This window comes from Mesoplodon bidens (assembly GCF_964165515.1).
Source record: "Mesoplodon bidens genome assembly, chromosome: 8".
NCBI classification, from domain to species: Eukaryota; Metazoa; Chordata; class Mammalia; order Artiodactyla; family Ziphiidae; genus Mesoplodon; species Mesoplodon bidens.
The window spans coordinates 32,268,187-32,280,791 of NC_138165.1; the positions used below are offsets into that span (position 1 = coordinate 32,268,187).

At 35.2% G+C, this 12,605-nt stretch overlaps 1 protein-coding gene across 4 annotated transcripts in view; it reads left to right on the plus strand.

The window, feature by feature from the left end:
- The window catches only part of SCN9A (sodium voltage-gated channel alpha subunit 9), a gene marked incomplete at both ends in the record, with an annotated part of 83,867 nt that overhangs the window by 1,371 nt on the left and 69,891 nt on the right, over positions 1-12,605 (plus strand). For 2 of the 4 annotated variants that reach the window (XM_081243004.1, XM_081243005.1), the window contains 5 exons: positions 4,244-4,364; positions 4,703-4,796; positions 5,362-5,490; positions 6,941-7,032; positions 8,040-8,249. In XM_081243004.1, coding sequence (XP_081099130.1) covers positions 4,244-4,364; positions 4,703-4,796; positions 5,362-5,490; positions 6,941-7,032; positions 8,040-8,249 — 646 coding nt within the window. Of the gene's footprint in view, positions 1-4,243; positions 4,365-4,702; positions 4,797-5,361; positions 5,491-6,940; positions 7,033-7,147; positions 7,240-8,039; positions 8,250-12,605 lie in introns of all 4 variants that reach the window. The other 2 variants (XM_081243006.1, XM_081243007.1) reach the window with 2 other exon arrangements.

Consider the following 12,605-nt stretch of genomic DNA (forward strand, 5'->3'; position numbering starts at 1 on the left):
ATGGGAGAGTTTGAAACAACTGCTATAAAGGTTATTCTACCAAGAAAATGAGAAGGGGATTACAATCATTTCTGCGACAGTAGCAGATACAACCAGATTGAACTTGACAAAGAGGAGACAGTAAAGGATTAGATCAGCACGTTCCATAACTTTCTCCAACAATGCTTTGCTGCATGGCAACTGCAGAGTTATCTTTAAGGGGTCAAGAAAGGCAGGATAAAGTCCATTAAAAAAATTATTTTGACTTAAGATGTAAATAAAAGATTATTTATTGATAACACATCTAGGAAATAAAATAAAGGGCACTGAAACGTCTTGAGAAATAGAAAATGTGATGAAGTTAATTTTGATGGTAGAAACACATCTTCTTTGGGATATTTGCTATGAATAGCAATATGTAATATTTTGCTTCACATTAAAGCCAGCGTCTCAGCAAGCTGACAGCACAGAAGGAGAAAGCAGAATACCTGAGAAGCCTTTGAGATACTACCCAGCATTCCAATTAACCAATCAGTATTCTGACACAGGAAGAAAGAATGTTAACACCTATTCAGGATCTCTGCGTCAAGGCACTAGACTTTTGATACAAATTAGCACACATATTTACTATAACTTGGTAAGACAGGAAGTAACAAAGGGCCTGGGGAAAATAAGTAACTTACAAAATGCTACATGCTAGTAAGTTTTGTCACAAATTTTTTAGTTCAAGTTGATTTGACTCTCTACTGAAATATTCTGTTGTATAACATCTCTTAGTTTAATTTCTGTTGTATAGCAATCACCATGCTCACAGCTTTACAAAAATGAATGGAAGAATGAATGGGTAAATAATGAAACCGGCAATATAAAAAGTACTTTCTCATTTTACTTACTGCTTCATCCTGAAAAATGCCTGGCTCTTCATGGATACCTCCTGCATTTCCCATTTCTCAAGGGGGCCTGGATGTTACTTAACCAGGAACCCCTGAAGGAGGAAAGGAATCTTCCTGAAATAAATCCCAATTCAGAGATATAAACTAATATTGGTTTAAAGTGACTTGGGAGGTAAGGAGAAAATGTTTGTATTTGGATGGAGGATTAATTAACTAATGGAATCATTTTAGGTATGTGGTAGACAACTTTAATGGAGAATATTTAGGGGTGGGACTCCAATCCCTCACCTTGGCCCCAGCTCCTTTCAAATATGACGCCAACCACATCAAAAGCCTAACGCACATCTGCATCAGTATACTTGGGTAGAGCTAGGTGAAACGAAGTAATCTATTTTTCATGGTCCTCTATTAACAGATGAATAAATACCCACAGGGATCACCGAGCCTTTTTATTTTATTTTTGTGGTTTCGAGCTTTAAATGATCAGCTTTTTGTGCCATGTCCTAGCCCTTCAATCATTCCTTTTTTTTTTTTTTTTGCGGGCCTCTCACTGTTGTGGCCTCTCCCGTTGCGGAGCACAGGCTCCGGATGCGCAGGCTCAGCAGCCATGGCTCACGGGCCCAGCCGCTCCGCGGCATGTGGGATCCTCCCGGACCGGGGCACGAACCCGTGTTCCCTGCATCGGCAGGCGGACTCTCAACCACTGCGCCACCAGGGAAGCCCTCTTCAATCATTCTTGATTAAAGTAGTTTTTTTTTTTGTTGTTGTTGTTGTTTTTTGCGGTACGCGGGCCTCTCACCGCTGCGCCCTCTCCCATTGCGGAGCACAGGCTCCGGACGCGCAGCCCAGCAGCCATGGCTCACGGGCCCAGCCGCTCCGCGGCACGTGGGATCCTCCCAGACCCGGACACGAACCCATGCCCCCTGCATCAGCAGGCGGACTCCCAACCACTGCGCCACCAGGGAAACCCCTAAAGTAGTTTTGACTTCCACTTGCAGCTTCAGGATTGAGTTCTTTGTGGATTGATTCCTTAATGTTTTGGGTTATTCACACTAATTGACAAGAACTTTATTTCTGCTACATTATAATCACTGCTTGGATTAAAAATCTAAATGACTCCTGATTTGACCTGGGTTCAGATTTTCACTTATATTTGAGTGTAATTATCAATGCTTTGTTAAAAAAAGACACTTAATGAACTAATGATAGAAATTAGGGCTTCATTTTCATGTGTGATGAATATATTAAATGCTTTTGAATAGTTTTATGCAGGGCCTTTATTAAGGATGAAAGTTTGTGTCTTTAAGAAAGCATAAATTACCAATCACCCTCTGCTGTGGGTATTAAGAGGACAGGTACGATGTCTTGTTATCTTCATATCATTGGTGCCTTATATTGTTGCCCAAAATATCAGCAGCTGTTCACACCATTTACTAAGAATTTACAATATACCAGAACTTAAAAGCTTCATAGACATGAAGTGCTAGCTCTCAAGTTGTGAAATGGTAGATCAGATATTTAGAATCCTATCTGTCCAACTCTAACGCTTATACTCTTTAAGTACCTTAATTCTCTAATTTTATGTTCAATAAATTATTAAATAAGTGAGCAATATTAAAAAAATTTATTCAGACCTTGCCATCTATGCATTTCCTAGTAGGATTTTAGACTTTGCTAAAGAGACTCATTCTGCTACCCAAAATTTTATAGGCATATCTATTTTTCCCACCTGTAATTAACTTCTGGTTGTTTATAAACCTAGACAATCCTAAAGAAGTTTTTAATGAAAATGAAAATTGGGAATCTGAATTTAAAAATAGTAAACCAGTTCTTTTTTTTAAATTTCAAGTACAGGGTAACTTGATCTTGCCAAGTTGAGGCAGTAATATGATTTTCACATTAGCTCAGATGACCTCTGGTTCATGAAGTCCCCTGATTATTCTGACAGACATGTGACCATGCCCCCTCTTTACTCTCATGCTCTGCCATTTGTATTTCTCTGTATGCTACCTATCACATCTTGCCTTTTATTAGAGTTATTGTGTTCTTATCACTTTTCTAGGAAGCTCCTTGAATGCAAAACTCATGCCTCATTTATGTTCAAATTCCTTTCATTGCCTCTTATGCCATAGTTGCTCACTTCACAATTGTAGAATATAATGGCTGAACAAATTTTAAAAAGCACAGTGTATTAAGATTTAAGAAAACAATAGTTGGACTCAAAGGTAAGATATTAATTTTAACACTAATTTTCAATGTAAAAGTGAACTTTATGTTAAATTATGTTTAGACATAACTGCTATAGTAAAAGGGACCAGGAATATAAAAGGGCATCTGAAAATGATAGATTCTGTTTGTTTTCTTGGGGGATCTGCCACACACAAAAGCAAGATTACCCGAAGTTACATCTCCAATTTAGTGAAAAATATTTAGTACCCGAAGCTCCCTTATAAACTTATATAAAATTCAGAATCAACAACAAAAAGAACAAATCAGTGTCTTCTAGATAACACAAGGAATTTGTTTGCCAACCACAGAAAAATAAGACAAGGATTTGAACTTGGTCTTTCTGATTTCCAAGCCAACTCCTTCGGTTGTTTTAATGTTTTGTTGTTATTGCTGTTTGTTTGGGTTTCAAATTTTTCAACTAAATACCAAAGACATGGAAAATGTCACTCATTATGCAATGGTTACATAACATATTTCTTAAATGTTTGGTTCCATTCGTATTATTTCAAAAAATTGCCATGGATAGTAGCAAGCAAGTCCTTTAATTTATGTTCTTTTATTTTAGCTGTTATTGGTATTAACATCTAAAATAGGAAAATCATACTGAGTAGTAGGATTCTTTCAACCCTAATATTCCTTAAATTTATGAAAATATTTTTGAAAACTCATATTTTGGAACATTTGCTACTAAACCTGACAATAGCCAAGAAGTATTAAAATTCTCTAAGTGATATGATAAAAATCAAGGATAGCTAGTTTCTATTTGGTTTGCATAAAATGCAATGTAATGAAAGAAGGAAGTTGTATTTAAAATATTTCCAGTGACCACAAGTTATTGTTACTGATTTGGGTGTTGAAGGGATATGAACAAGTGAAAACTGTATTTTGAAAGCTCTAAATAATACATGCTGATAAATGGCTCACTTCTTATTTTACTGAAGAAATGGACAATGGACTTGGAGTTCATTGGCCAACATGACGTGAATAGCTGTGTCAACGGTATTGGAACCACATTGCTTGAGTCTGATAGCAGTGTTTCTTTAATATGATCCTACCACATGGAGAGGTAAATTGCAGATATTAATCTACTACATTGAAATTTTGGAGTGTCGATTCATACTGTTTTCTTTTTGCTCCTGCAGACTTTCATAGTTTTGAACAAAGGGAAAGCAATCTTCCGTTTCAATGCCACACCTGCTTTGTACATGCTCTCTCCTTTCAGTCCTCTCAGAAGAATATCTATTAAGATTTTAGTACACTCATATCCTTTTTAAAATGCTTACTTACAATGGTTTTTAAAATGCAGTTTTTGTTATTTTTTTAAAATATAGATTTTAGTCCTTTTGTACCTGAAAAGACTCTGGTTTATCAATCTTAATATAATTTGGTGTAGATCTGTGAGTAGATTGGGAGAATGGCAATTTTAGTATTTTAGGAAAAATTGCTTTTGTCTATTACTCCCTTGTTCAAAGAGATTTTTTTTGTCTATAGACGTGCTTAGAATTTTTTTCTAAGGAAAAATTGTTAGCATTTCAACAAATGTCTTTATCAAATATTCAAAGTTCCTACCGTGGTCTTTTATCATATTCCTTGATTCTAAGCTACCGCATTCAGCATGCTTATCATGTGCACTATTCTGACGAATTGCATATTTATGACCATGAGTAACCCTCCAGATTGGACCAAGAATGTAGAGTAAGTGGGTTTAAGTACATTTTAATATAGTCTTAGTATGATCATTTTTATCCTTTCCTTTTTATACCAGGAAGTTATTGCATCTATAAAAATTGTGGTGTTTATCTTCCCATGTTACATAGTTGCTTTTCTTTCAATAATTTTTTTCTCCACTACAATATTAACCTGCTAATATTAGAATAGAATAATACATGCTACAGTCTTTTCTAGAAAAAAAACCTTATCAGATACCCTGCTTTGTTCTTAGACATATCTCATATCTCTTGTCCTTGGGTATATTTCTGATAGGAACAATACAGGAATTTTCTAGGCAGATCTAATACCTGTGTTCTTAGTAATTTTTAAATACCTCTACTTTCTGAGAGTGTTTCTGATATGTACATTTTAAGATTTTCTGGAAAGACCTTTACTGTAGTTTATTCTAATAGTTAGAATGGGTCCATAAACCAACAGCCATACTCCAATAGATGCCTTCCTTTGGTTGATCAGAAAAAATTGATTATAAAGATTCACATGGTATTGTATTCTTTTCACACTTAATATCCCAATGGATTCTTGTGCCTAGGTACACTTTTACTGGAATATATACTTTTGAATCACTTGTAAAAATCCTTGCAAGAGGCTTCTGTGTAGGAGAATTCACTTTCCTTCGTGACCCTTGGAACTGGCTTGATTTTGTTGTCATTGTTTTTGCGTAAGTACTTTCAGTTTTTTGAAATGCCAAACTCATGAAAGTCTCAGACAGCACAGTATTCCAGTAAGAACAGACTTTTGGGGTTTGACTTTTCCTGCATATAATGGTTGCATTTAAAGGATACTGTATGAAATTTAGTCATCAAAAAAATATTAATATTTTTTCAGATAGAGCATTTTCTACTCAAAAGTGTGTGACATCATTAAGATAGATGATCTTCCTCCATGCTCAGTACTTGGATAGATAATGTATGTGGTGCCAGTTAGGGTCACACTTTTTCCAAGTTCTTATTTAAAATCTTGTAAAACCTATAAGAAAAACAGAAAAAACTCAGACATTTATTATAAGTATGGTGCTCTTTTTTTTTATTAACCTATATTATTCAAAAGCTAATAAGTATATTTTAATATAGAAATAAATCTTTTTATAAGGGCTGTCACTGCATACTAAACCTAACATTAATGCATTGTGTATGCATTACATAGGCATCCACAGTTTATCTTCAAGGGAAAAGTATCACATTAAGATATAATTTTAATTTATTGCATATTGCTGCTCTTTTCCTAGATATATTTGTCAGAAACATTTCTTTATCTTTTAAATCTCAAACCTAGATACAGTATTTTCCGTCTGTCATTTTGAATTGTAAAAGTAATACATGTTCATTGGAGGAATTTAGACAATACAGAAGGGTCTTGAATTTCTAGTCTTCAATTCCCGCACACCTGTCCCACCTCTTTGTCCTTCAGGCTGGCTCTTTTTGTGGTCATATAAGACTGCTGTAGTGCCACCCACCACCTGCTAAGACAAGACTGTGTCAAAGAAGGCTGCATCTTCTCAGGGGTCTCCTTTTTAAAATTTATGTGCCATAAACTTTACCACTTTTAAAGTATAAAATTCAGTGTTTTGTAGTATGTTCACAAAGTTGTGCAACCATCATCACTCTTTAATTCCAGAATATTTTCGTCACCCCAGAAGGCAGTCACTTCCATTCCCTTCTCCCCCCCAGTCCCTGGAAACCACTCAACTGTGTTCTGTCTCTATGGATTTGCCTATTCTAGACATTTCACATGAATGGAATCATACAATATGTGGCCTTTTTGTGTCTGGCTTCTTTTAATTAGCATACAGTTGTCTAGGTTTGCTGCTGATATTTTATAGAATATTAAATATCTATATTACCATAATATTGAAGTTTAGTAATTGAAGCATTTAATTGTTTATTTAGGCATTTATGTGTATGAAACCATTTTAATAATACGTTTGTATTTTGCTCACATCAAATGACTCAAATCAAATCAAATTAAATTAGTAATGATAGAAGCAAAAGACTTGCAGAACTGTAAATTTAAATACGAAGTTCCAAACGTAGGAAACACCTTGACTAAAGGCACAGGTAAGTATCATAGACTCTATCTAAATTCTGAATAACTCTGATTTAATTCTACAGGTATTTAACAGAATTTGTAAATCTAGGCAATGTTTCAGCTCTTCGAACTTTCAGAGTGTTGAGAGCTTTGAAAACTATTTCTGTAATCCCAGGTAAGAAGTAATTGGTGTGAAGCATTAGGCCACTCATAACTCCAACTATTTGGGAGTTGTTCTTTGTTTGTGTGTGTGTTGTTACCGTGTTTGTGTATAAACTCCCCTATTACAGATATGTGACAGAGTTTGTGGACCTGGGCAATGTCTCAGCGTTGAGAACATTCAGAGTTCTCCGAGCTTTGAAAACAATTTCAGTCATTCCAGGTGAGAGTGGGGTTAAACACCGGGGCTGACTTTGATCTTTTGAAGGAAAAACAAGAAAAACTTTCTCTTATACAATTTTCATTAAATTTGATCTCTTATGTTTTTCACAATCGTTATTAAAAGTCAGCCTTTGAGTTTAATCAGTTGCATGAGTCTTAGGCAATGAAGATGGCCATTTGGTTCACATCTCAACTTGAAATTTTCCCTCCTGTCTAACAGTTCATTTTCCATTTTGCTTATCCAGGAATGAAAATTTCAATTTGTTTTATTGCTTTTCACATGGTTAAGAAAAGAGATATAAAATATGAGCATGGGGAGGATTGCATGACATAATGTTTTTTCCTTTCCTCAACAAACCATTTCTTAACTGAAAATTAGTAAGTTGTCACTGTGTGCTGCAATTCAGCCTGTTTTCTGTTATGGTGTCGTTATAAAGAGATGTTTTGTCTGACAAACATTCACTGAATTGATACTTTTTTTTTTTAAAGACACTTTTTAAAAATTATTTTTTCAAGTGAGTGTGCATATGGTTTGAGCAACCAAATTATTCATTTTGACAGTTTGCTTATTCTCCGGAAATATTTTAAAGTTTTTAATCACTTGCTGTAATATACAGAAACAAAATATATAAAACAACAAGTCCACCCTTTTGAGCTGGTAGACTTTTTTCCAACTAGGTTATTTAAGATCATTGGTTTGATAAAATGCATGCATTTCTAGGAAAGCTTGTGTTTTGTTTTCGTTTCTCATTCAGAGGCTTTATTTCATTTTGAACACCTATTTCTCCTCCCCGTATTCAGGCCTGAAGACCATCGTAGGGGCCCTGATCCAGTCTGTGAAGAAGCTTTCTGACGTCATGATCCTGACTGTATTCTGTCTGAGCGTGTTTGCACTGATTGGACTGCAGCTCTTTATGGGCAACCTGAAGCAAAAATGTGTGCGGACTCCACTTGAAAATAATGAAACAATAGAAAGTATATTGAATACTCTGGATGAAGAAGACTATGGAAGTAAGAATGCCCTTGTAGTTATTAATAGGTTGAAATAAGGCTAAGAGCATTGTTCTCTTCTGGCAATGAAATGTTGCTTTCATTTTAATTATTTCAAAAACACTCAAATATAGAGAAAGTTGCTATAATGTGAATTTGGATCATGTTATATTTTCATAAATTTCCCTGGATCTAAGCTTTTTAGTAGTTCTGGTATTAAGAACATGGGATAGTTCCATAATTCTCAATTTCTGTAAGATAAAAAAGAATAAGTTTGCTCTAGAAAAATAAATTTAGCTATGAATTAATGATATTGACCATTAAATTTCATAAGTTATATATTTATATACTATAGTTTTATTGAGTAATTTATACTTATGTTTATTTTATAGTATAATTTATTATATAGTAATATAATTATATTTTTACCCTTATATTTTTCTTATGACTATAACATTGTACAGTCATGTTAATCATGTTATAATGATAATATTATCACATACTAAAATGTTTGTCTCAATAGTATTTCTAAAGATTTGTATAAGCAGAACAGTTTATTCAGCTTTATCAGCACTATCGTCATACTATAACCAATGATGAGTTTTACAGCTCTTTCTAATGGCTTCCCTCGATCTAGCTAATGACCATCAAAGTTTAATTCATCAGAACTAGTTCTGTAGATACCATTTAAGATGATCTGTACACACAGTCTCAGAAGTCTACTTAATTCACAAGTGTATTTTAGAGTATCTTACAGAAAGCATAAATGGCATGTTTTCTAAATAGTTATCCCCTAACACAGTTTCTCTCACCAGAGCTGGTGAGTTTGGGTGAGAATGAAATCTAGCAATATTGTAATTTCTGTCTAACACTTGCAGTGTGTCTGTAAGATGTTGCCCACGTGAACCCATAAACCTTAATAATTAGATCCAGAGGTAAGGTGGACATGCAAGTGCCTTTGATAGAAGGAGTTCAGGGAGTAAAGGTCAGGTGTTAATTCTCCTTAAATAATAAAGAGTCGTATACATCATTTTTTTTTTTTACTTTACTCAATGTGTTTTTTCCTACTCACTGAGTAATATAAAGGCAAATAAAACCTAGATAATATAGTAAAAGACTGTAAATAAAGAAAACTGAAAAAAAGGAAGCCCTAAAACAAGAAAACTGAAGGTTTTCAAAGTAAAATTTTTAATGTATATATTTTTTACTACCAGCATTTGATGAGGAATGTAGCATATTTTCCTTTCCTTTATTTTTTCAGCTTCTGATTTTTATTAATATGACCTTAAATTTTATTCCTAGTTTCCAAAGGATTTTATTTCTTAATTTATATACCATGCAAGTTACAGAGCTTACAGGTAATTGCTGACATTTGTACTCTGTTTTATGAATCAGTTTACAGCACTTACTTAAACTTGACTTTTTTAAAACTAGGATCATTACCAGTCCTTTTATTCTGAATCTTGGTCTCATTCCTGAGTTCATGCTTTGAGTGATTTTTTTTTAACCTTCTGGAATTGCTTCAAGCAATTTTTTTCAAAAGGAGTAGAAAAAGCTCTTGGATTTTGCAGTGTATCTTCATATTGCATTTACACATGAGTGAATGACAACTTAGCTAACAATGAAATTTTATACCACAATCTTCTCCCTCAACTCTATACATTATTCTTGATTTTCTTCTGAAATATAGTTTCACAGCAGAGATGATTGTGTTAAGTCTGAGTTTGGTTTCCACCTGTTTCCTGTGTCATAGAAGCCCAGTCTCACTGCAATATTTATTCAAGTATTCATTTATCATATGGTTTATTGAGTGCTTCCCTGAGCTAAGCATTGTACAAGTTTCTGGACCTGTAGCAGTGAGTATGATAACCTCAGCCCCTGCATCCACAGAACTTATCTTCTAGGGAGAATGAAAGAGTAAAAGGAGGGGAACAGACAAATAAAAAATATTGCAAGTTATAACAAATGCTATGTGAAGAAAATAAGTCTCAGGGGCTGAGATACCAACTAAATGAGAAGCCCTCTCTGAGGAGGTGGCATTTAAGCAGAGATCTAAAGGATAATAAGAAGCCATAAAATAGTGTAAGTGTAAATGGGGGCTGTTCCTTGAATTAGAAGGAAGAGCTTGTGGAAAAGCCCTGAGACAAGAAAGATTATCATGTGTTTAAGGAATGGGAAAAATAGCAGTGTGGTTAGACTTTAGCAAAGGAGAGGCAGAATGGCAACTGAGAAAGTTAGAGAAAAAGGCAGAGGTCATATCATGAAGAATGTCTTAGCCCATGGAAAGGAGTTTGGATTTTATTTTAAATGCAGTGGTTTTAATCACTTTACCATATGGGGAGCTGATTGGGTAAGAGTAGATGGTAGATTAGAATAAGGAAGACCAGTTAGGATGATGTTTCTATCATTCCAAACAAGACAAGTGGTTTCATCTAGAGTGGCGGCAGAAAGTGAAAAATGTGAGTTCAAAATGACACCTATAGAACCCGCTGATGAATTAGAGAGGAGAGAAGGACTTGGGGATCTCGTCTACGTTTCTGGCACAGTAACTGGATAGGTGGCAATGGGAAGTGAGGGAAGAGTGGGCAGGTTTGTAGGAGAAAGTCACAATTAACCGGTTAAAACTGAGATGTCATTGGGATATCCAAGTGGAGATAGAAAGTAGACAATTGGAGATTTAAGCATAGAGATCAGAGAGAGTGCCTAGTTTAGAGATATTCACTTCGAAGTAATCAGCAAAGGGAAAAGATATGTACACACATACACACATCCTTCTGAAAACCCTGATGTTTATAAGTAGGTAGAGAATGGGAAACCTGGTGTTTAAAGCAAATTTGGTGTTTAGAAGATGTTTATCTCCACAACCCTAATGTCTAGAAGGCAGGTAGAGAGGAGGACCCCAAAAAAGATGCAGAGAAAGAGTGGCCAGTAAAGCAAGAAGCAAAGATATAAGTAGGAAAACCAAGAGAAAAAAGTATGTTGAGAAAAAGGGAGTGCTTGTGTTGAATGACGCTGCAAGATCAAGGATTAAGATCAAGATCAAGGATGATGAGGATAGAGAAATGTATATTAGCTTAAACAACATGGAAGTCATTAGAGACTTTCATGAGCAAATTTTCGTAGAGCAGTAGGACACAAGTTTGGATGAAGGTGGTGACGGGTGAATATGATGTCAGAAAGAAGAGAAGACAGTATGTGTAGACAATTCTTCCAAGAAATTTGGCTGTAAGGGAATCAGAATAAGAGGGGCAATGGCCGGCATTTTTTAAAAGATGGATTTTGATAGGGATGTTTTTCTAGTGCTAGAAATGAATGAGTGGTAAAATATGGATTAATAATTCAGGAGAGTGGGGGAGAGCAAGTCCTTGAGAAAGTGAGAGAGCGAAGGGGAGAGACATCTCCACCATAGAAGCAGGAGGAAAGATGGAAGAGCAAGCTCCAGCGTAATCAGAGGAGGATTAAGTCAAGCCCAGTAGCTTTTATTTCCACAGAAAAATGTGAGATGGGATCATTGGCTGGGAGTGCAAAAGAGGAATTCTTCTCTTGGTATTACATTTTCCCTTTACATGTTAACCTTAAATTCTCTTGAGGCTAATTATCCTAATAATTTACTGTTTATTTGTTTGGGAATTATTTTCAAGTGTTCTGCAAGACCAGAGTGAGCTACTCCCATTGCTACACCTTTCACCATTTGTGTATTGAATTGACTATTTCAGTCCTGCAACATGCCCATACAGGCAGCTCTAGAGCCCCCTTTTATAAAGCAGCTCCTCAGTGATTGGTAAATGTGAACTGGTATATCTTTAAAGGATAACTCTAAAGTAATCCTTCCACAATAAAAATATCTCAGAGGTTTATGTGTAAAACGTTGCATGATAACCTCCTCCATCCTCATTCTACCATGCCTACCCTCCCTAAGGCACAGGATTTTTTGCAAAAATGAACACTGAGAGTTTTCACCCCAAACTAAGAGGGCTTATTGGTTTATTTGTGTCTTTTAATATTTGTATCTTCTACATAAGCCCAAACGATGGCATATAAGTCAGTTAGTCTTATCTGAAGTTGTTTAATAAGAGCTGCTGCTCTTTTAGCATCGATGTAGAAACTGTGGGTCACTGTGTTAAGTGTTTTACATGCAATAGCCTATTAGTACTAATTCAACAGCTCTACAAAGTAGGTGTTCTTATCCACATTTTACAGATGCAGAAGCTAAATCTTAAAGTGATAAAATAATTCACCTACATAGGAAGGGGTAGAAACAATATTCAAATCCAAGTACATCTGACTTCAAAGTCTTCGTTCTGCTGTTACTCCAGAGCCTCCTAGAAATTACATCTTTATTTATTTTGACTTGAGACAGAGAGGAAGTTGGGCCCT